Source organism: Vulpes vulpes, chromosome 2, assembly GCF_048418805.1.
Source record: "Vulpes vulpes isolate BD-2025 chromosome 2, VulVul3, whole genome shotgun sequence".
NCBI lineage: Eukaryota > Metazoa > Chordata > Mammalia > Carnivora > Canidae > Vulpes > Vulpes vulpes.
The window spans coordinates 48955441-48976309 of NC_132781.1; the positions used below are offsets into that span (position 1 = coordinate 48955441).

The 20869-nt window shown below is 59.2% G+C and overlaps 1 protein-coding gene across 10 annotated transcripts; it reads left to right on the forward strand.

Moving 5' to 3' along the window:
- Positions 1–197: 197 nt before the first annotated feature.
- On the forward strand, positions 198–20589 carry SNAPC4 (small nuclear RNA activating complex polypeptide 4). Of its 10 annotated transcripts, XM_072748108.1 has the most exons (24): positions 678–717; positions 893–985; positions 1411–1545; positions 2244–2290; positions 3237–3404; positions 3557–3682; positions 4211–4289; positions 4632–4713; positions 5536–5640; positions 5726–5798; positions 6098–6262; positions 9128–9275; positions 9466–9572; positions 9718–9812; positions 11112–11206; positions 12076–12155; positions 12468–12944; positions 13956–14196; positions 14570–14640; positions 15239–15349; positions 16065–16092; positions 16673–18342; positions 19362–19471; positions 20382–20589. In XM_072748108.1, the coding sequence occupies exons 3-23, from the start codon at positions 1416–1418 to the stop codon at positions 19461–19463; spliced, it is 4200 nt and encodes a 1399-aa protein (XP_072604209.1). In that variant the 5' UTR covers positions 678–717; positions 893–985; positions 1411–1415; the 3' UTR covers positions 19464–19471; positions 20382–20589. The 10 variants fall into 10 exon arrangements, with proteins under 10 accessions (XP_072604213.1, XP_072604211.1, XP_025837887.1 ...); XM_072748112.1 differs by lacking the exons at positions 678–717; positions 893–985 and adding an exon at positions 198–315; XM_072748110.1 differs by lacking the exons at positions 678–717; positions 893–985 and adding an exon at positions 297–414 and having other exon boundaries at positions 1408–1545.
- Positions 20590–20869: the final 280 nt, after the last annotated feature.

The window sequence follows — 20869 nt, forward strand, 5'->3', positions numbered from 1 at the left end:
TTGGTGTTCCGCGATAAAAGATTCAAACTGGGGGGACGTGCAGCTCGGGCTCTGGATTTCCAGCGCCTCGCGGCCAGTCCGGTCCTGCAATTGGTTCTCCCCACTCCACGGCCTGCCAGCTCCGCCTGCTCTGTCCACTAGGGGAGGCGCACTCCGGGTTTCCAGACAGCATACCCCCCACCCCGGAGACGCCCGGCACTCGGGGAGGGGACTAGCGCCCCCTGCCCTGCCCTGCCCCAGCTCCGCACACGCCCCGAGGACGTGCAACCGCAGGCAGGCTCCGCCCGGCCGGGGAGGCCCCGGATGGGCCCCGAGGTGCGCGCGGGGCTGGGGGGGGCTGGGGGGGGCCTCCGGTCCTGCGCGCCGCCTGCCCTGGGGCCTGGCCGCAGCAACAGCCCGATGTAGTTAGCACAGGTAGGGAGGAGCAAGCGGGATTCCGCAAGGAGGAGGTCTCGTACGGCCGACCCCACACACCCACAACCCCGCGGCCGGCGCGCGGGGCAGCAAGCGCCCGACGCTGGCCCCGTCCCGGCGTGCCTCGCGCTGCGGCCGCGGGGCGCGACTTCCGGTCTTGCGGCCGCCGGAAGTGTAGGGGGCGGCGGCGCTGGCGGCGGCGCTGGCGGCGGCGCTGGCGGCGGCGCTGGCGGCGGCGCTGGCGGCGGGTGAGAGCCGCGGAGTCGGTGTCGGGGAGGTTGTCCGGAAGGGGGCCGGGCCGGGGCCCGGGCGGGAGGACGGGCGGCGGGGGCAGCCGGGGCCCGGGCGGGAGGACGGGCGGCGGGGGCAGCCGGCTCTCGGCCGGTTCGGCTCGCTCGCAGCGTGCACCAGCGCGGGGGCTGCGGCGGGGGTGGGGGAGCTTCTCCGGCAGGGCGTCCGGCTCCCGGGCCGGGCCGAGGCCTCACGAGCCTCTGTTCTGCGGCCTCCCCGACTGGCGCTGCTAAGATACCAGGTCGGGCTGGGTGGCAGCCGCTCCCGGGAGCCCTTGGAGGTGCGGGGCCGGCCCACCATCCCCGGGACCGCCCTGGGTTCAGGTTTTTCTCGGCCTGGGCCCTGGGTTCAGGTTTTTCTCGGCCTGGGCCTCGTCCTTGTTCTGGTGACTGGGCTACCACGCAGAGCCGTGTCTGCACCGGTGACTGGCCGGCATTGGGGCGCGTCCGTTCCGTGCCCATCACTCTGCCTCCATCCTGCTCACAGCCTGCCTGGGAGTGGGCAGGCACGTTCACGTGGCTTCAGCACCTGGTGGAGCAGATAGCGGGTGTTTGGAGCGGTGTGGGAGGTGTCAGGTCAGGGCCCCAGGGCTCCCTGAGCAGGACCGCCTGCTTTGGTCAGGCTTCTGTCGCCCCCCCACCCACGGGTATGCGTGTGTGGACGATGGGTCCCTGAAATCCTGTCATCTGTCCTGTTGACCAGTAGGAGTCATGGACGTAGATGCTCAAAGAGAGAAGATAGCAAAGGAGATTGCAGAGCTTGAGAGGATTTTGGATCCCAGTTCCTCGAGCATTGGTGTGGGTGTTTCCGAGTCTGGTCTTGCTTTGGATTCTGATGCAGGTAAGCTTCCACAGGCCACGGCTGGAACCCATCCATCTGGCCTCCGTACCAGCCCAGTGCTCGCCCACACCGACCTCTGCCTTTACTCCCGGGGATGGCCTGAAAGCGCTCCTCCTTAGCTGGCCAACCTGCTGGTTGGGTGTGAGTATGCTGTCCTCAGGAGTCGGAAGGTTCCAGAGCTCTGCTTGTCAGTCACCACCACACTAGACAGCTGAGAGTCCCGTGTCCCCCTCCCCCCCCCCCCCCCCCCCCGCCCCAGGGCTGTCCTTGGTGCTCCCTGGGCCCTCAGGGCCCTCGCCACAGATCTGATTGGAGGCCTACCTGTGTGGTCAGAAACTATGAGAAACTGGGCCTCCTGCATACCTGCCTCTTCTCGGCCCTGGGAAGCAGTCCTGAGGCTGTTTCTCAGTGTTCTGGGCTACACCAGGGCTTGCCTTTCACCTGTAATCTGAGCTTTGTATTGGCCTCCAGCATGGTCCACCTTCCCTCTCTGGCTGACCCTGGCCTTGGTTCAGGGCCTGTCCTATCCGGTCAGTGAGTGCTCAGACACTGGCTGATGGGAAGGGAAGGTCCAGTTTCAGCCCCTACCCACCTCTGACCATCAGGAAACGACCCTGTGCTGCACCTGCTGGTCATCCCTTTGGCGGGTGTGGCATCCCGTCACTGGTCATCCACACGATGTGCTTGCATTCTCACAGATTCACTGCCAGAGGAGGACTCGGATGCTGCTGATTCCCCTGTCTCGGTAACTACTGGCCTGAACTATCTGTGCCTGCCAAGGCAGACCCCACCCTGCCAGTGGGCCCAAGACCAAGAGGGGTGCTTTGAGCTCATTTGGGTTTTCCATGTACTTGTTAGTGGAGGTGACATATCACAGAGCGTCTGTCACCAAAATTAACATTCTCCCTAGAAATAGCCGTTGTCTATAGCTTGGGGTGTATGTCTCCTGGCTTTCTTGAGCTCCTCCTAATGCGCACAGATCTGGGTATGACATCACAGGTGGAAGGCTTTGAGCGTACTGCTGGAGTCTGGCCCTTTGCAGCTTGCCTGTCGGTGCTCAGTTTGCAGGGTGCAGTGGGGTAGTCACAGCACAGGTAGTTCAGCCCGTGTGTGTGATCACCTAAGATGGTGCCTGGCAGGTAATACTCAAGTCACGCCAGTTTTTATTGCTGCAATTTGCTTATTTTAGAATTTCATGTTAACTTAGAGAATCTTTATGATTGGATTTTTGTTCTTTCAGTGAGGCAGTAGGTACAGAAGTGCCTCTTCTTGATTGCCAGGTAGTCCCCCTGGCTTAGATTTACATAGTTCCACACCTAATGGACCTGTGGATTATACCCAGTCTTTAATTTTGCTGACACCACAGTGGCCCCCTGCATCCGTGTTAGTGCTCACTGCCCCTGCCAGGGATGAGGGCACACAAGCCTATTCAGAGCCCTGAGTTCCACAGAAGCATTTATTGTGGAAAGTGAACAGCAGTTATCTCCTTATCCTTTCTAATCCCAGAGGTGCCTTCAGAAGCTTGTTTTCTGTTTTAAGATGTGGAACGTGCACATGCTCTATGTTGGGGTAGTTTTCTGCTATTCCAGGGACCGGAGCGTGAACTCACGCTCGTTGTGTTGCCCTGAGTCACAAGAGGGATGGTGTTTGCATGCCTTCTTTCTCACCTGCCATTTCTCACCTGTAACCAGGAAGAGGAGAGGTGGGGTGAGGCCAGCAATGGTGAGGACGACCCCAAGGAGAAGAACCTCCCTGAAGACCCAGAGACCTGCCTGCAATTGAACATGGTCTACCAGGAGGTCATCCAGGAGAGGCTGGCGGAGGTCAGCCTCCTGCTGGCCCAGAACCGGGAGCAGCAGGTAGGACAGGGCCTGGCCCTCAGAACCCTCATGGCCAGACACCCCAGTACCAGGGCTTTGAGCTAAGTCTGCTCCCTGGCTGCCTGGTTCCCCTTCTCCACAAGGGCAGTCACTGCTGCCTGGCCCCTGTGGACCCTCTGTATCTGCCACAGGAAGAGATCATGAGTGACCTGGCAGGGTCCAAAGGCCCCAAGGTGAAGGACGGCAAGACCCTGCCTCCGAACCTGTACATAGGGCACTTCATGAAGCCCTACTTCAAGGATAGAGTGACTGGAGTGGTGAGTAACTGGCTCTCCGCTCTCCTCACTGGGGAGAAGGTCAGGCTGTGTGGGAAGGGGCTCTCGTCTCCTCACCTGCTGGGGGTGTTGTGGCTTCCCTTGGATTGTTCAGGGTAATTTTCTCTAGCCTTTTTCAAACTCTCCACTGTTGCCAGTGGTGAAAGTCAGGGTCTTAGGCCCTGGAACGTGGCAAGGTGATCTCAGCTCCACAAGTAAGCCTGGGGGCATTTCTGTAAGAGGTGGTGCCAAGGTCGGGGCAGCTTGGCAGAATCATGGCGGCCTGGTTGTAAGGTCCCAGGGAACTGCTGAGCCCACCCCATGCCGGTTGGGTCGTGGCCCTCAGCCAGTCACCAGGCAGTAGCCCTGGGCCCAGGTGTCCAGTGCCCAGACTCCCTTGAGGCTGAGCTGCTCAAGGAGGCCAAGGGGAAGGGCTCCAGAGTCCTAGTGGGGCCTCAGAGCAACATGCTCGGCCTGTGAGGTGAGCATACCTGGGTTCTGTCCACATCGTGACACCACTTTATCTGGCAGGGGCCTCCTGCCAACGAGGAGACACGAGAGAAGGCCGCCCAGGGCATCAAGGCTTTTGAGGAGCTCCTGGTGACTAAGTGTAAGCACCTGGGCCTCAGCACCACAGCCCTGCCTCTCCCCAGGTGCCTCCCCCTTCAGGCCTTGACCACTGGGACTGGCCACTCGAAAGCCCTGCCTATCCCACACCACGTTAGGGCTGTGATCCACACAGTTCACTATCCGGTCTGCCTTTCCATCCTTGCACTCCCAGCCCCAGGGGCCCAGCTGTGAGCATGGGCCAGGGCGCCCTTGCTGGACAGCAGCCCTTGTGCCTGTAGCCTGGTCCTCTCGCCGGTGCTGCGGCCCTGGACTGGTCGTGTGCCCACCACTTCCTCGAATGGAAGTCAGGGAAGGCGCTGCTGAGGTCATTGTCTGTCATTAGGGAAAAACTGGGAGAAGGCTCTGCTCCGAAGGTCAGTGGTGAGCGACCGCCTGCAGCGCCTGCTTCAGCCGAAGCTGTTGAAGTAAGTCTGAGCATGGCCTCAGATGTCAGCCTCCCTGGGGAGCTGGCGGGGGTGGGAGGGTGTCCAGGCCAGATGCTTTGTGATGGGCAGATGCTCCAGTGTGGCTGCAACCCCCTGGTCACAGTGGGAGAGGCGCCGATCCCGGAACTTGTCCCCAGCGAGGCAGCTGAGCTCGAGATCCTGCGTGCAAGAACCAGGCAGGCTGAATGGTCGTCTTCACTCACGCAGCTCGGGCAGTTTCGCTGGTCTGAAGTGGGCCGTTCTCGAGACCTTTTTGTGTTGTGATGCAGTGACACCATGTGATCAACTCACAGTGCCTTTTGGCTGGGCCAGGGCTCCCTGGGGCTGCCCATGGTCTCACGGCTGATTGGCGGGTCAGGGTTTGCTTCCGTGATGGTGTCCTTCTCCCTGGCCTTCAGGAGGGGCGACTGCAGGCTTAAGTAGGCCCTGGCCCTGTTGCCAGGCTACCCACAGTACATCTCACTGCATGCCAGGCCAAGGCTGGCAGCTGGGACGCCGAGCTGGGGTTTGTTACTGTGTGTCCTTGTACACATAGCCACACTAGTTGCTGACATGTCGCCAGCAGCATCCAGAGGGGGAGCTCATTGCTTCCTGTGGGTGGGAAGCCGGGCAGCCTCCTGCTTGTAAGAGGCAGGCTTAGAGTTGGAGCCAGGCTCTGGCGTGTGCCCCCTGATGTGGAGCTTCGTTGCATGGAGTGACGCGCATGCCTGCGTGCATGGGGAAGCCGAACTGGCCCCAAGACCCCACCCCCTGCCCCCCAGGGGTGACACAGATAACCCTGGTGCCTCTGCTTGCCCATAGGCTTGAGTACTTGCACCAGAAACAGAGTAGGGTGACAAGCGAGGCAGAGAGGCAGGTCCTGGAGAAGCAGAGCAGGGAGGCGGAGACAGAGGCCCAAGACATCCGGTGAGCTGGGTCTTACGGGGATGGTGTGGCCTGGGAGAGGCGTGGAAGGCCAGGCATGACGCTGGCAGCCTGTCCCTTCCTCCAGGCAGCTCCCAGAGGAGGCCTTGCTGGGGAACAGGCTTGACAACCACGACTGGGAGAAGATTTCCAACGTTAACGTAAGTTGGGGCAGTGCTGGGCTGGTGGCTTAGAATGAGCAAATCAGCGTCAGGCAGTCAGGCCACGTCCCCAGTGGCCACCAGATCTGTCGTGAAGCCTTGGGCAGGCACCTATCCAGCAGTGTGGAGAGGCTTTACGGGGCCCATCCTGCTGGCCTGAGGTGCCTTTCCTGAGACAGAAGGGTGTGAGGGTTCAGGCATGTGCTTGCAGGCAAACCCTGCTTCTCCTGGGACTCCAGGCCACCAGCCACCAGAGCACGACAGTCCTCTCAGGTTGGGTTGTTTCTCTGTGGGTGCAGTTTGAGGGCAGCCGCAGCGCAGAGGAGATCCGGAAATTCTGGCAGAACTTTGAGCACCCAAGCATCAACAAGCAGGAGTGGAGTGGGCAGGAGGTGGACCAGCTAAAGGCTATCGCCGCCAAGCATGGTCATCTGCAGTGGGAGACGATTGCCAAGGAGCTAGGGGTAAGGACCAGAGGGGCCCCCGAGACCAGGCAGGGTTGGGTCCACGCCTGGGAGACTGGGCGGGCTTGGGGTCGCCGCAGGCTGCCTGTCATGCCACAGCCCTGGGAGCTGCCAAGCTTCATCATCGTGCTGCTTTTGAGGGTGTGGCCCACAAGGAGAAGAGTAGCCTCTCCAGCCCCCTGGGCTGAATCTCTGGAAGCTTCTGGCTCCTCAGCCCCCATCTGTCTCTGAGTGCTCACCCACCTTCCCCCTCCTTCCCAGGGCCTGTTTTTGGCTTCCTTCTGGATCCTTCCTTATTCCCGTGAAGCCCAGGGCTTGGTTCTGATGGGGTTTGAGGGAAATACTCTTCCCAGTTTTCTCTGGGCTCTTCTGTTTTCCTCATTTCTGAGGTAAGGACCAAGGGCTCCGCTCAGCCTCTGTCTCCACTGCGAAGGTGTTGAAGGCCTGCCTCTCAAGAACAATTCGCCATGAGCTGGGACTCTGGCCGCCGCTTCGGCCCTCTGTAGGGAGGGTGTTAGGCAGTTAGGTGTCTCAAGAATCCTCCATGTTGTGCTGGCTTTGAGCTTTACTGGCTTACGACCTAAGAAGGTCGTCCATGAAGTCCAGGTGTTTGGATTGACTGCTTCTGTAGACAGACACGTGATCGTAGCCACTGAACCAAACCTGATTAAAGCTGTGCGGAGGCCGCACAGACCCCGAGGGCACAGGGTTCAGCGCATACCTGGCTAACGGTTTGTGGTCTGTCCTGCTGAGCTCATTTGTAGCGTGCTGGGCTGGAGCGCCCTGCCGATGTCAGAAAGGCACGTCCCCCCTTGCAAAGAAGCACGACATGTGCTGCTTATCCTGAGCAGCCAAGTAACCTGGTGCCGTACATGTATGTTTTACACACTTCCTGAGTTGTGCTTTTTCTAAAAAAATTTTTTTTAAGATTTTATTTATTCAGGAGAGACGGAGAGACACCCTCAAAGGGAGAAGCAGGCTCCCCTCGAGAAGCCCAATGTGAGACTCGATCCCAGGACCCTGGGGTCACGACCTGGGCCGAAGGCAGATGCTCAACTGCTGAGCCACCCAGGCATCCCCTGAGTTGTGCTCTTAAAGTTGTTTTTAGTCTTTATTTCCTTAGTTTCTTGGGTTTTAAGGTTTTTGGTTGAGGACAGTTTGGGTTCCTAGTAAAATAGAGGAAGATGTAGAGGCTCCCCTTCTATCCCTTGCTCCACCCCCATCATCATCCCTTACCAGAACGGTGCTTTGTTTAACAGGCTGGATGTGTGTTGGCGTGCGGGCACCCAGAGCCCAGCATGGATGTCGGGGCTGTGTCATGGTGCACTCTGGGTTTGGGCAGTGTGGGGGACGTGTCCACCGGGACAGTCTCATGCAGACAGTTCACAGCCTCCACAGCGGTGCCTCTTCCACGATGTCACGGGACTGGGGCCCTGCTGCCTGCAGCCTGTATGGACGACTTACTCCTCTTTGTGCCTTTTCTCGGCCTGACCGCTCATTTATCTTGAGCACTATAACAGCGCATTGTCTGGATGGACCTCGCTTAGTCCACCCACTTGCTGCAGGGCCTCTTGATCATTTTGGGATTTGGCAGTCCTTACTGCAGCTCCTGTCAACATCTGTGCGAGGGTGTTTGTGTGGATGTGACTTATCAGCTCCTTTTGGGGAAATATCGAGGAGTGGTTGTATGCTAAGAGGGTGTTTACTCCTGTCCTCCGGAGTGGCCGCCCTGGGCTGTGAGCCCCGAGCCACAAATGAGGGTCCTTGCCAGCATGCAACAGCATCTGGGCTCCAGATTCGGGCCATTCTCCCAAACGTGTGGTGGTGTCTTGTTTACTTTTGCATCTCTGATGACAAACGCGTGGTGGTTTATTTCTTATCTGCAGGTTGTTTTTGGTTAAGAGTCTGTTGAGGTTTCTGGTTTATTTTTTAAAACAGATTGTCTTGTTGCTGAGGTTTAAGGAACCTCCTGTGTATTTGGAATGACAGGCCTTTATCAGATGCATCTTGTGTGTGCAGCTTGTCTCATTCTCCTGATGTCTCCACTGAGCAGGAGGTTTCATTTTTAGCACAGCACAGCTGATCCTTCTTTCAAGGACCATGCTTTTGGTGTTGAGTCTGAAAGGGCATCACCAAACCCAGACCTCATAGGCCAGCAGACTGCTTACATCCAACCGTACATGTCATGTTCTCTCTAACTCGAGAGTCTTCTTTAGGAAAAAAGAGTGTTTAAAAGTTAATTAGCTTTTGGGAAACTCTTTCTGGAAGGGGAGTAAGGGGGTGATGGGGGACATGCTCGGGCAAAAGCTTCTGCTGTGTAGACTGGCGGTTTACATCCTGAACTGAAGCACCTGTGGAAGCTAGAATACGGTTGCTCCAGAGCTCTCCTAGGATGGCCTCCCCAGAGATGTGGGCGCCACAAGAACTGGCCCCCTGCTGCCCAACATGCAGGCTCCTCTCAGCTGCCCTCCATGGAGGCTTCAGAGAGACCGGTCAGGGCCCCAAAATTAGGGCAGCACTGCATCCCCCATGTCCTCAGAGGCATGAGCTCTGCAGGGAGGCTCCTCTCACAGGCTGCTGAGCTGGCGTTTGCCATCCAGTAGTCCAGTGTCACCTTGAGGTCATGTAAATGAAGCATTACAGAATTTTCTGGATACACATCTGGTGAAGCTGCAAACTGGTGCTTCGCCGTCATCTGCCATCATGCTTTCTGCTGTGCCTGCAGGGTCTGGTAGGAGTAACTAGGTCATTGGTTCACAAAAATGCATGGCCTGCAAGGCACAAATGACCTGCACCCTGGCCGTCCCTCTGCAGGCGGTGCCCGCCGAGTAACACCCACTTTGTTTTGGTTTGGGTCTCGGGAAGACCAACCGCAGTGCCTTCCAGTGCCTGCAGAAGTACCAGCAGCACAACAAGGCTCTGAAGCGCAAGGAATGGACTCGGGAGGAGGACCGCCTGCTCACCCAGCTCGTCCAGGAGATGCGTGTCGGCAGCCACATCCCCTACCGGAGAAGTGAGTGCCCGTGTAGGTCCTGCCACCTGTGCTCCTGCCGCAGCTTGCATGCCGCCCAGCTTGAGGCCCCTCATAGGCGGATGCAACTCAGTCCTTACAGGCACAAGGGGCGGGAGGGGAAGTCAGGTCATGCAGCCCCTTGCCGGATGACCCAGGAAGCACAGTGCCCACCACGTTCCTCTGTCTCCAGTTGTCTACTACATGGAAGGGAGAGATTCCATGCAACTCATCTATCGGTGGACCAAGAGCTTGGACCCCAGCCTGAAGAAGGGGTTCTGGGCCCCAGAGGAAGATGCGGTGAGTGTATGGCCGTGGAAGCCGAGGAGAGCCATCCCGGGATGTGAGCCTAGGTGTCCACCGTCCCTTCTGAAATGGGCTGTTGCGGGCTGTGGAGGTTATGGCTGCCTGCAGAGGCCTTGCTTGTTTGCTTTCTCTCCTGCAGAAGTTGCTTCAAGCAGTTGCCAAATATGGGGAGCAGGATTGGTTTAAAATCCGGGAAGAGGTGCCAGGTAGGAGCGATGCCCAGTGCCGAGATCGGTGAGTTGGACCTCGCTGGGTGAGGGAGGCCTTGCTGGGGTCACTTCTCGGTAGGCGAGCAGCTCATGGCCCCGGGTGGTCTGCTGGTGGAAGCTAGGGTGGCCGTGGGAGCCCTGCATGCCAGCGGTGACTGCACAGGAAGCAGGACGTCCATGGCTTTTAGAACCAGACTTTTGTCCGAGCTTAACCTGAGGTGGCCCCTGACCCACTGGGCTCAAGGCTTATTTCCTTGAGTCCTGTTGATCTGACAGCAAGATCCTCGGAAGGCTGCTTTGGTGATCTCCTTTTCTTGTTTTTTTGTTTTTAACAGTTTCTAACAACTTAATCCATGTGCCATATGGCACATACACGTGAAAAGTGGTGTCCTGGGGGGATTATTGTCCTCAGGGAGCGTGCAGCCCATCCCCCCAACTTCAGGACATTGTGACCACCACCCAGAGAAACACCCTTTGCCAACCACAGCACACAGTTGCGGAAAGGGACAAAGGCTTGAATAGTCGTTTCTCCAGAGAGCACACAAAAACGGTGCTCAGTGTCATTAGTCATTGCAAAAACACAGATCAGAGTGACAGTGAGATCCCATTTCACTTGCATCAGGACATTTGCTTTAAAATTGCACGAGAGGGATCCCTGGGTGGCGCAGCGGTTTGGCGCCTGCCTTTGGCCCAGGGCGCGATCCTGGAGACCCAGGATCGAGTCCCACATTGGGCTTCCGGTGCATGGAGCCTGCTTCTCTCTCTGCCTATGTCTCTGCCTCTCTCTCTCTCTCTCTGTGACTATCATAAATAAATACATGAAGGAATGAATGAAGGAATGAATGAATGAATGAATGAATGAGTGAAATAAATAAAATAAAACTGCACGAGAGGGCAGGCAGCTGTTGACAAGGGTGCAGAGGGCACATGCTGCAGGTGCCGTGGAAGGAGTGTGGCGCTTCCTTGGGAGTTAGCTATGGGACGGCCGTGTCGTCCAGCATCACTGCACCCCCACAGCGGAAAGCTGGGCCACACAGGCACCTGCATGCTCTTGTGTCATGGGTTTGTGAGTTGATACGTGTTCTGGCTACGAGTTCCTTATCAGAGGCCACGTCTGCCAGTCTGGGGGCTGCGTGTTCCCTTTCTCGATGGCATCCTGTGAGACGTGTTGAAAAGGTTTTCATTTTGATGAAGTCCAGTTAATCTATTCCTTGTTCATCACCTGAACTTTTAGTGCTGGGTCTCAAAGCCCTTGCTGGAGCCAGGATGGCTGAGGGAGGTCGTTCTGGTACCTGAAATGCCCCTGTGTCCTTGCTGTTTGCAGGTATCTCAGACGGCTACACTTCAGCTTGAAAAAGGGGAGATGGAATGCAAGCGAGGAGGAGAAGCTGGTTGAGCTGATCGAGAAGTACGGTGTTGGTAAGTCCTGGGCCTCTGTCGGCCCTGAGCCCCTGGGAGGCACAACTTGCGGTGACCCCAGCTGTCTCCCTGTCCCCACTTTTCCCCCTTGCACACTGACACACAGTGGGGATGGAAAGTTCAGGAGGGCCGTGACTACTCTCCTCTCCTCGAGAAGGCTGCCACCAGCCATGAGCACCTGCCTGGTCTGCTCTCTGGGCGCCTTTCTAGGGAAGCTTTTTAAAATTGAGTCTCTTGGTGTGAGTTCACCGAGTCTGCTCTTTTCCACTTTATGATGCAGCGTTCTGCTATCCATTATGAATGTTCTGTCTTTATGTGTCTTGTGACCTCCCGGTATCACCAGCTGTGTCCCGTCTCCCTGAGGAAGAGGACAGAGCTTACTCAGCCACACATCTGTTGACAGATGTTTCCATTTCTCATTTCTGTCCCCAAGCTGGAATGAGCCAAGAGCTCGGTCTCTGCATCTGCTTTTATCCACAGCAGATCCTTAGACGCAGCTTAGCCAAGTTCAGGTGCACACAGAGTTCTGACTGCTACACCGGTCACACAGTCCTATAAAGAAGGCTCCAGTGTCCTCCTGCCTGTACTGTCAGAAGGACAGAGGAGATACTTTACATTTACATAAGCGCAGAGTGTTTTTCCTCACCTCAGTTGTGTGTTCTCTAGATTTTTGCTAAAGGGCCGATCACCCTGCTATCCCTGAGCTTCTTAGATGCAGGGAGTGGTGTGCTGGTGAGCACGCACTCCGATGGCACATGGCGTCTGTCTTTTACGGGAGAGCGTGTCTTCGAGAAGAGTCCATTGTCCAAGCTGGCAAATACGTTGTCACAGATTCTGGGAAGCAGCCTCCACATTGTTTTGTTTTGTAGGTCACTGGGCAAAAATAGCTTCTGAACTACCTCATCGGACGGGCTCCCAGTGTCTGAGCAAGTGGAAGATCATGGTCAGGGTGAGGCTTTACTAAAAGTCAGTCCAAAGGCCCTATCACCTATGGGGCCAGCATCACCACCGGGCAGGGAGTGGAGGAGGGACATCTGGTTTCTGGTCCTGGCATCTTTTCTTCCCAGAGACCAAGGGTAGAGAGCCCCTGAGCTCTATCAGGGAGCTGCTATCACGTCAGAACGGCCGGGGGGGCTGTTCTCTCAGCACGCCATGTCCCAGACTGCTCAGGGTCTCTCCTCAGAGGGCCAGCCTGCCTGCCCCTTATCCCTGGTCCACAAGCCCTAGACAGCCAAGGCCTCCATATAGCCCTTCCCCACAGAAGAAGCAGAGTCGGGGGAGGAGGAGGCGGCGTCCCCTTCGCCGTGTGCGGTGGAGCTCCAGCAGCGGGGACACCAGCAGTGAGGACATCAGTGGCGTGGGCGGCAGCGGGAACAGCGAGGACTCAGAGCCAGAGGAAGCCCCGGAGACTGGGGCAGGTGGCCAGGCACCACCGTCCACACAGCACACTGTGCCGGACATGGACCTATGGGTGCCTGCCAGGCAGAGTGCCAGTGAGCCGTGTGGAGGGGGGGCCCGGGGCTGGCCAGGACACCATGCTTCACCTTCCAGCCCTCCCCAAGGCTCCAGCAAGGCTCAGGATGGCAGCGGGGCCATTCACCCCACAGCCTCGGCTCCCACAGAGGAGGTGGGCAGGGTACACACCCCCTCCGGGACCCACAGCACCAGTGCAGGAGGCATCGGGCACCCAGACTTGGTGGACACTCATCCCTTGAGCTCAGAGGAGCCAGCCAACAAGGTAGGGCCACAGGCCCCATTGCATCCCACATTGCTACTCGAGGGTCAGCAAGACTGGTGCTGAGGCACAGCAGGCTTTCCTGGGCATGGAGGGGCCTCAGACACCTTGTCCTGGCTCTGTACAGTGTTCACACCTCATGAATGATATGTAGGGCAGCAGCCTCGTTTCCCCACTGGTCTGCTTTACCAGCAATGCAGGAGAGCTGTGGAGGCCTCTACTGGGCAGGCTCCTGGACTCAGAGCCGTTTCTGACCAGTCTGTCCATGAGCGGTGGTGAGGCAGGGGTGGCAAGCAGGAGGGTCTCCTGTCCTGCAGCCCTGTGTGTGCCTGTCCTGGTTGGTGTCTGAGGTGTCAGGGCCCTGGGGCATGCCTGGCTCCGGCTGTGTGCGGGGTTGTAGCACACAGGCTACTAAGTCCTGGGAGGAGTTGGAGACTCCACTCTGTGGCACCTGAGGAGACAGCGGGCTGTCAGGGCAGACCACATGTGCCGGCTCTTGCACTGCATGGCTCCTCTGCCATATCTGTGACTTGTCAGGCCCTTGGGCACCGGTCCAGAGGCTGCTGCCTATGGGATTTATGAGCACGTGGTACCATCAGCTCAGGGGCCTGCTGGTGGTCGGGGACCTTGTTAGTGCTGGCTGCAGCCAAGCCAGGCAGGTTTGTTGGTGCCAGGCCTTAGGGACCTGCCCAAGGGCACTTCAGGGCACTTCCCACCACCCTGCTTTGGAACCTGGGCATAAGGCTGTGCGTGCTGCCCCTGCAGGCCCCGTGCCAGGGTTCCCCATGTGTCCAGCCTCACATTTGCAATAGTGGGAGTCATCTGCTGGCATCAGATGGTGGTAGGAGCCGGCCCCCAGCTGCTGCCCGTCACAGCCCCCTTAGCCACTGCCCTCTCAGCCTGGTCCCCCTTTTGCCAGTACAGGGAAGGAGTGTGGGGTAGTAAGGGTGGGGCACGGGCAGCCCCAGAGCCAAGCCTGGCTGGGAAGCCCAAGTGCCTTTCTTCCTTATATAGGAGAAACTGAGGCAGTCATGCCTGCTCAGCTCATCCCTGGGGGCCAGCCCCGGTGATAGCAGTGTGGCCAGGCCCCGTGTACGGCAGCTGTGGCACAGGACAACCGGGAACAGGCGGCGGTGGCGGGGACAGGCCCTGCAGAGGAGGCTCCTTGAGTACCAGCTCCTGATGGCCATGAGCTCGTGGGTGGGTGATGTCCTGCCCTGCACTTCCCAGAGGCCTGCCACAGTGCACACTCAAGGTACTGCCCTAGGGCTCCTTTGAGAGCTCCTGTGGGGACTGGGGTGGGGGAAGACACAGAGCAGATGAGGGGTGACCCTGCTGGGGAGGGAATGCACAGGGAGGGAAGGGACCCGTGTGCCTGTCTCATCTTTCTAAAGAGCATCCATTTGGAGGGCTGGTTGGGTTTTGTCTCCCAATATGCTTAGCACCCAGGGGACGGCCTGGCAAGCAAACAGCCATTCAGGCCTTAGCAAGGGTCTTCTCAGGGCTCAGGTGCATGATATCTGCATTTGGGTTTCTGGAGAGCTGGTCGTGTTTTCCGGGGGGCAGGGCTGAGGCCAGTCAGGGCCAGCAGCCAGAACCACCTTGCACGTGTGCCCTTGTTCCTTCAGCCGATGGCCTCAGGAAGCAGCTGCAGGATGCCCAGCTGACCAGCACCCCCGTGTTCACTCTCTTTATCCAGGTGAGAAGCCCATGATGTAGAAGTTTCTTGTCTTATACTTTGTTTCACCCGGTGAATGGTATGTAGGGCAGCAGCCTCGTTTCCCCACTGGTCTGCTTTACCAGCAATGCAGGAGAGCTGTGGAGGCCTCTACTGGGCAGGCTCAAAAGGCTTTTGAAGTTTGTGGTGGATTCACTTGTTAAAATCTAACATTCTGAAGCTTTGGGCCCTGGGAATGGGTTTTTCAGTGGTCTGTGACGTTTAACAGGCAAGTCACCATGGAAGGGACAGTGCTGGAGTCGCGTTCCAGCGACCATTAAACCCCATCTTGAAAAGGGACGGGGTGCCTGGAGCCCCAGTGCATAAACAAAACTTCAGGAAAGAGACCCAGGTGCAGTGGGAGCACTGCTCCGATGCCCCCGGGCCCTGAGGCCAGCTGGGTCAAGTGAAGGGGTCGTGGCATTGAGGGGCTGTACTGGACTCTGGACCTACCCTGGGGGCCGTGCTCAGAGCTGGTGCAGTTTGGTTGCAGACACCCTCATCATCTCAGTCCTTGGCAGGGAAGGGGATGGGCTCTTGTCACAAGTATGTCATGCATGTGTCACATGTGTCCCTCAAGCTGTTCCAGATCGACACCACTGGCTGCATGGAGGTTGTTCGAGAGAGGAAGGCCCAGTCATCTGCCCTGCTCCAGACTAGTGCTCAGGACCCAGGGCCTGGGCTCCTACAGGTGAGAAGTAGGGGTGAGCGCTGGGCACAGGCTCCCTCCCATTCCTGACATGGCAGGGCCAGTGCTGGGGCGGACGGCAGCTGCCCAGGTGGAGAGTAAGGCAATGCCAACCCTTTCCAGAGACAGGAGGCATTCTCAGGTGTCCTAGGGGCTGGGTCAGCTCCTGAGAACAGCCCTGCTGGCTCTGAGATGTCCTGGTGTCTGCCCATCTGCCTGGAGCCCCGAGGGGCTCTGTGACAAGTCCAGGGGAGGCAGAGCCAGAGCTGGCACTCAGGCCTGCCTGGTCCCACAGCCTGTGCTGCGTGGAGGCCTCTGAGCCCTTGGGCATCTGCTGCTCTAGGCACTGGCCCTGCTGGGGTGGGATGCCAGGTGTGGGCTCTGTCTGTGAGAGCCCATGTCCTCAAGTCCAGTCACAGCTAAAGGCAGACCAACCAGGTCAGCCCTGTGGTGCCCCATCCAGGCCCCGGAGCCCCTGAGGCCTCCTGCCTGGAGAGCCAAGCTCCTGTCTCTCTCTCCACCCCACGCAGCCCTGACCACACTGTGATGAGCTCACCCAGTGGTACTTGTAGGTGGATGTGGGTGGGAGGGAGGGAGGCTCTGGTGCTTGGGGCCCTGTTTCCGCTGTAGGTGAGGGCAGAAGGAAGGCTTCCCTGGGGGTAGAGAAGTGGGTCTGGACCCTGGGTACTTCCCTGAAGCGCTTACACTTATTTTTCAGATGTCTTCAAGTACACAGAACGCCACAGGTACTGTCTGCCTCTCTGCTCCTGTGTTGATCATCTCCTGTAGTGGGAAGGGAGCAAACCTTCCATGGGAGTTGAATTTCGGGCTCTGAGCAGCACTGTGGCCCTGGTGCCAGGTCTCCTCTGCATCCCAAAGCAAGGACAGTAGCGTGGCTGACAGGAGGGGACAGAGGCAGCTCCTTAGGCTCCTACCTACCTGGCACATGAGCCAGTCCCAGGCATCAGGGAGGGGCGTCTGCTGGCTGCCACCAGCCTCTCCACACCAGCAGCATCATGCGAGGGCCTGGGGCCTGGGAGACAACGTGAGGTGGGCGGTGTTGCCCAGCCGTCCTTGTCTTGGGGACATTGAAGGTGCGGTGCTGATGTGTGGTATGCGATGGGCCCTGCTTCCTGGCACCCAGTGCCCTGGCCACAGCCAGAGCTCAGGGAGGTTTGGGAACATGCAGCTCAGACGCCAGGGCTCCCACTCCATGCTCCCAGCAGCCACCCACCTTCCACAGGGGCCTCCTGATGGGACGTGGGGGAAGCCCATGTCCGGTCCACATATACGGAGCTCTTCACGTAAGCTCTGTCTTTCCTGCAGGCCGCAGCTTCTGCAGCCTGCCATCACGAGAGCCTGCAAAGCAGAGCACCAGCCACAAGGGGAGCAGGGGCTGGCAGCCCTGCCGTGCCAAGTCCAGTCCTCAGGCGCCCCTGCCAGCTCCGAGTGGCCCCCGGCCCAAGCCCAAGACCGTCTCCGAGCTGCTCCGGGAGAAGCGGCTTCGGGAGGCCCGGGCCCAGAAGGCCACCGAGGGCACTGTGGCTCTCCCACCGCTGCTGCTGTCCTCACCACTGATCCTCCAGCCCAGTCTACCACAGACCCCCCACCACCCCTCCACCTCGGGCCTGGCTGTCACAGACATGGTGCTCTCTGGGCCTGGAGCCCCTGCAGTGACTGGGCTGAGGACGTCAGCCAAGGATGAGCGGCCCTCCACCCTGCCAGTCGTGGCCCGCACCCTGGCCTCCACAGAGGCTGTTCCTGCTGCCTCCAGAGCTCCGGTGCTGGGCCCCAGCCAGGTCTCCGTGAATGGCCATCAAGATGGTCTGGGACAGTCCCAGGCCCCTGCCACATCTCGGAAGCAGGGCCTGCCTGAGGCACCACTCTTTCTCCCTGCAGCCCCCAGCCCCACTCAGCTGCCTGTCCAGCCCCTCAGCCTGACGCCAGCTCTGGGCATGCACAAGGAGGGGCCGCACATGGTGGCTACCACTCCTCTGCCTGTCACCTGGGTGCTCACGGCTCAGGGGCTGCTCTCAGTGCCAGCTGTGGTGGGCCTTCGAGGCCCAGCGGGGGGGACCTCTGACCCCAAGGGACTGTCAGTGACTCTGTCACCCACCCTGCCTGGGATGCAGGTAGGCCGGGGCCCCAGGCCCTCTGGGCTGAGCCACCCTTGGCAGCCTCCGGCCAACGTGGACACAGACTCAGATCCTCCCTCCAGGACAGATCTCTTGACCATTCCAATGCTCTGCCAGTCCCAAAATTCTGTGGAAATGGGTGGTGACGTGGCCCATGCCTCTGGGGGACCTGCCTTCCCTGGAGAGGCACAAGTGGCCCGGGAGATAGCTATGCCCAGGATATCCTCCCAAGCCACACTCCTGGCTGACCACCCTGAAGCAAAGCCCTGCAGATCCAGCCAGCCACCTATGCAAGCTGAGAGTGGCCCAGGAGAGACACCAGGGTCCCCAAGGCCAGGGGGACTCCCGGGGCCTCTGGGCCTGGAGAGGCCACCCCCACCGCGGCCTAGGCCTGAGAGGGGTGCCCTAGACCTGGACCTCCTGTCCCAGGAGAGTGAGGCAGCTGTGCTGGAGTGGCTGCGGGGAAAGCAGGGTGTGTGCGTGCCTCCACTGGGGAGCAGGCTACCCTACCAGCCACCTGCCCTGTGCAGCCTTCGGGCCCTGTCTGGACTCTTGCTCCACAAGAAGACCTTAGAGCAGAGAGCTACATCGCTCATGCCCAGTGGGGCAGCTGAAGCCCTGCAGGCCTCACTGGGACAGGTGCGGAGGCAGCTCCAGGACAGCCCGGCCTACCTGCTGCTGAAGGCACGGTTCCTGGCTGCCTTCACCCTCCCTGCACTCCTGGCCACCCTGTCTCCCCATGGTGTCCCCACTACCCTGTCAGTGGCCACGAGGGCTGACCCTGAGAGTGAGGATGACCTGGGGGAGCTGGAGCTCACATGTGGTCCTCAGGCAGGACCAGCAGCTACCATCCCTATTCAGGTAGGCACGAGTCCCCTGCCCTGCTTCCCTGTGGCCATCAGCCATGTCCACACACCCAGCTGTGGTGGGAGCTCCAGCCCCCAGGGCTGGCCACGGTTTGCTGAGGAGGAAGCTGGCTCTGGGCCTGCTCAGTCTGTACGGATGTGGCCTCCTTTGAGGCCACTGTGGGAAACAAAGAGGAACCTCTCCACTCGTGGCCTTGCTTGAGGGAGGGAGCGGGTGATCTTGGGTCCCATGCATCCCATGCACACACGGGCTCCTGTGGTGGGGCACAAGCTCCACAAAGGTGGCACTGCATTTGTCCCTGTGTATCTGGGGACCCCGAGATCTTTAGCTGTTGGCTCTGGCAGTAGCTGCCCCAGAAGAGCTTTCCAACCTGTGGGGGCAAAACTATCCTTACTCCCTGGCAAGAAGCCTGACATGTGCAGGCCGGTGTTCCTGTGTCCTTGTGGCCATGTGTACCACGAGGCTACGGGGCTCCTGGTAAGGCATCCTCTGACCTGTTCCTGGGGCCATGGGAGAGTTTGGCCACTTTGTCATGTGCCAGGTCTGGGAGGTTGTGGGGTCGCCTATAGGCTTCCCAGTTGGGGTTCCCCTTTACACCGTTGGGACAGCAGGAGGCAGGGTTTGGGGCTGGGGGGCTGGGGGGGAAAGAGCTTCCTGTCCCCTATGTGCGGGCTCTCTGCTGCCACCTGCTTGTGTTCTCGGCCACTACCCTGCTGGCCTGACTGGGAAGACCGGGGTGTAGGAGGCTGCTCTGGAGTGTCCTCAAGGCAATGGAGCCCCTATGTAGGGGTAGGGGGAAGCAAGAGCCCACGTGTGGCCCCTGCATGTGCTGGGGCCTCTGGTCCTCTGCGAGCCACACTGTCTGCAAGGACAAGGTCTGGGTAGCAGCCTGACCCTGCACTGTGCTGTCAGCATGTAGCTTACCCCCTGGCGTGACTGCTCGCTGCCACTGCTCTCCCTATCTGTCCTAGTGGGGACTCACTCCTGTGCCCTCTGTCTGGCTTTTGTTTCAGGGAGCCCCAGACCCTGGGCAAAGCCTGGACGGTTGTGACAGCCTTGATGTGCGCAGAACCCGGCATGCCTGGCATGCCCGGAAGAGGCGGCGGCTGGTGTGAGCAGCAGGGTAAGGAGGGGCAGGGGTGGGTGCAGGTACCCCTATACCATGGGCCTTCCCCGTGCCTCTGTTCTGGGCACACAGGAGCCCACAGCTTTCCAGATGTGGGGCAGACTATCATCGCCCTTAGGAGCTCACATCAAGTGTGATGGGGAGGGTTATACAGGCCTATGGGAGCTGTTTGTGGGGAGGGCCATGTAATCCTTCTCCCCTAGCTATACCCTCGCCCACTGGGTTCCACACTCTGGACTCTGGTGCTTCCTTCTTGCTGACCCACGTGTGCCTCGGGGCCTTTGCACTGCTGTCCCCTCTGCCTGGCCTTCGTCCATGTCTGTAAGGCTGGTTCCCTTATCCCAATCATGTCTGCTCAGTGTTTGGCTCTTCAGAGATGCTCTCTCTGTTCTCTTGGGGCAGTACCACTGTCAATGTCTGTCTTGCTAGCACTGTCTCTTCTACACCCGACATGGTTTACATGCGTGTCTGCCATAAATGTGAGCCCTTAAGGGCGGTGATATGATTTGGTTTTTGCTGCCGGGTCCTCAGTGCCCAGAGAGCAGGCATCAAGTAGGCCCTCAGTACGGATTAGTTGAGTTCATGGTGCAGAGATCCCATGTGGGGGAAGACGTCTGGTCTACAGAGGTGGGAGCCAGCTCCTACAAGTGTAGTGGGGCTGCGCCCTGAGAGGGTCCACAGAGGGGATGCTGGGGGCGGGGGGGGGGGTGGGCATCAGAAGCTCACCCAGGCTCTAGGGCCTGCCCTCAGCATGGCCCCCTGCATGGACTGCAGGTGGGCAGCCAGACCTGGTTCTGCGCCCTCAGGGGAGGCCTAATGCCACCTTTGGTTCCTATCCTACAGCACCGTCTCTGGGGTCTGGCTGGGGTCAGGGTGTCCCCACCATCTGGGCATCTGTGTGTTACAGGAGGCGGGAGCCATGCTGGACCCCAGTGAGCCCACCTGCCTGTGGAACCCAGCTCCAACCCTCCCGGAGGAAGCAGCCTAAAGCAGTTGGAGGCTGGGGGAGGCTTCGCCGTGTGACCATGAAGCCACTGAGGCTTGGCTGGTCCTCCAGCACAAATTGGAAGGAATGTTTGAAGGAATAAAGTGAATGGCTTATTTTTTTATTAAAAGGCAAGTCCCAGATTCCTGTTGCCTTAAGAGACTGAGCAGAGGGTTGGGGCTCCCCTGACCGTGCCAGGACCCGGATGGCTGGGCCCTGAGGTCTGAGGAGCCCCCTGAGCTCCGGGCCACAGTGTAGGACATGGGGAGTGCCCTTTGCACAGAACACGCTTGTGGCTCGAGCCCCAGGGCCTGCCGAGAGCTACCAGGCAGCTGCTGCCTTGGTGGGGCCACAGGGAATGGGGTGGACCTGCCTCACTGCCTTCCTGACCACACCGCCGACCCAGGCAG

Bases quoted from the DNA above. Each gene is read 5' to 3' on its own strand.
- SNAPC4 (XM_072748112.1), top strand. From the start codon at position 1,416: ATGGACGTAGATGCTCAAAGAGAGAAGATAGCAAAGGAGATTGCAGAG. The intron at 5,641-5,725 runs GTGAGCTGGGTC...CCCTTCCTCCAG, and splicing joins ACAGAGGCCCAAGACATCCG to GCAGCTCCCAGAGGAGGCCT. The intron at 9,276-9,465 runs GTGAGTGCCCGT...CTCTGTCTCCAG, and splicing joins CCACATCCCCTACCGGAGAA to TTGTCTACTACATGGAAGGG.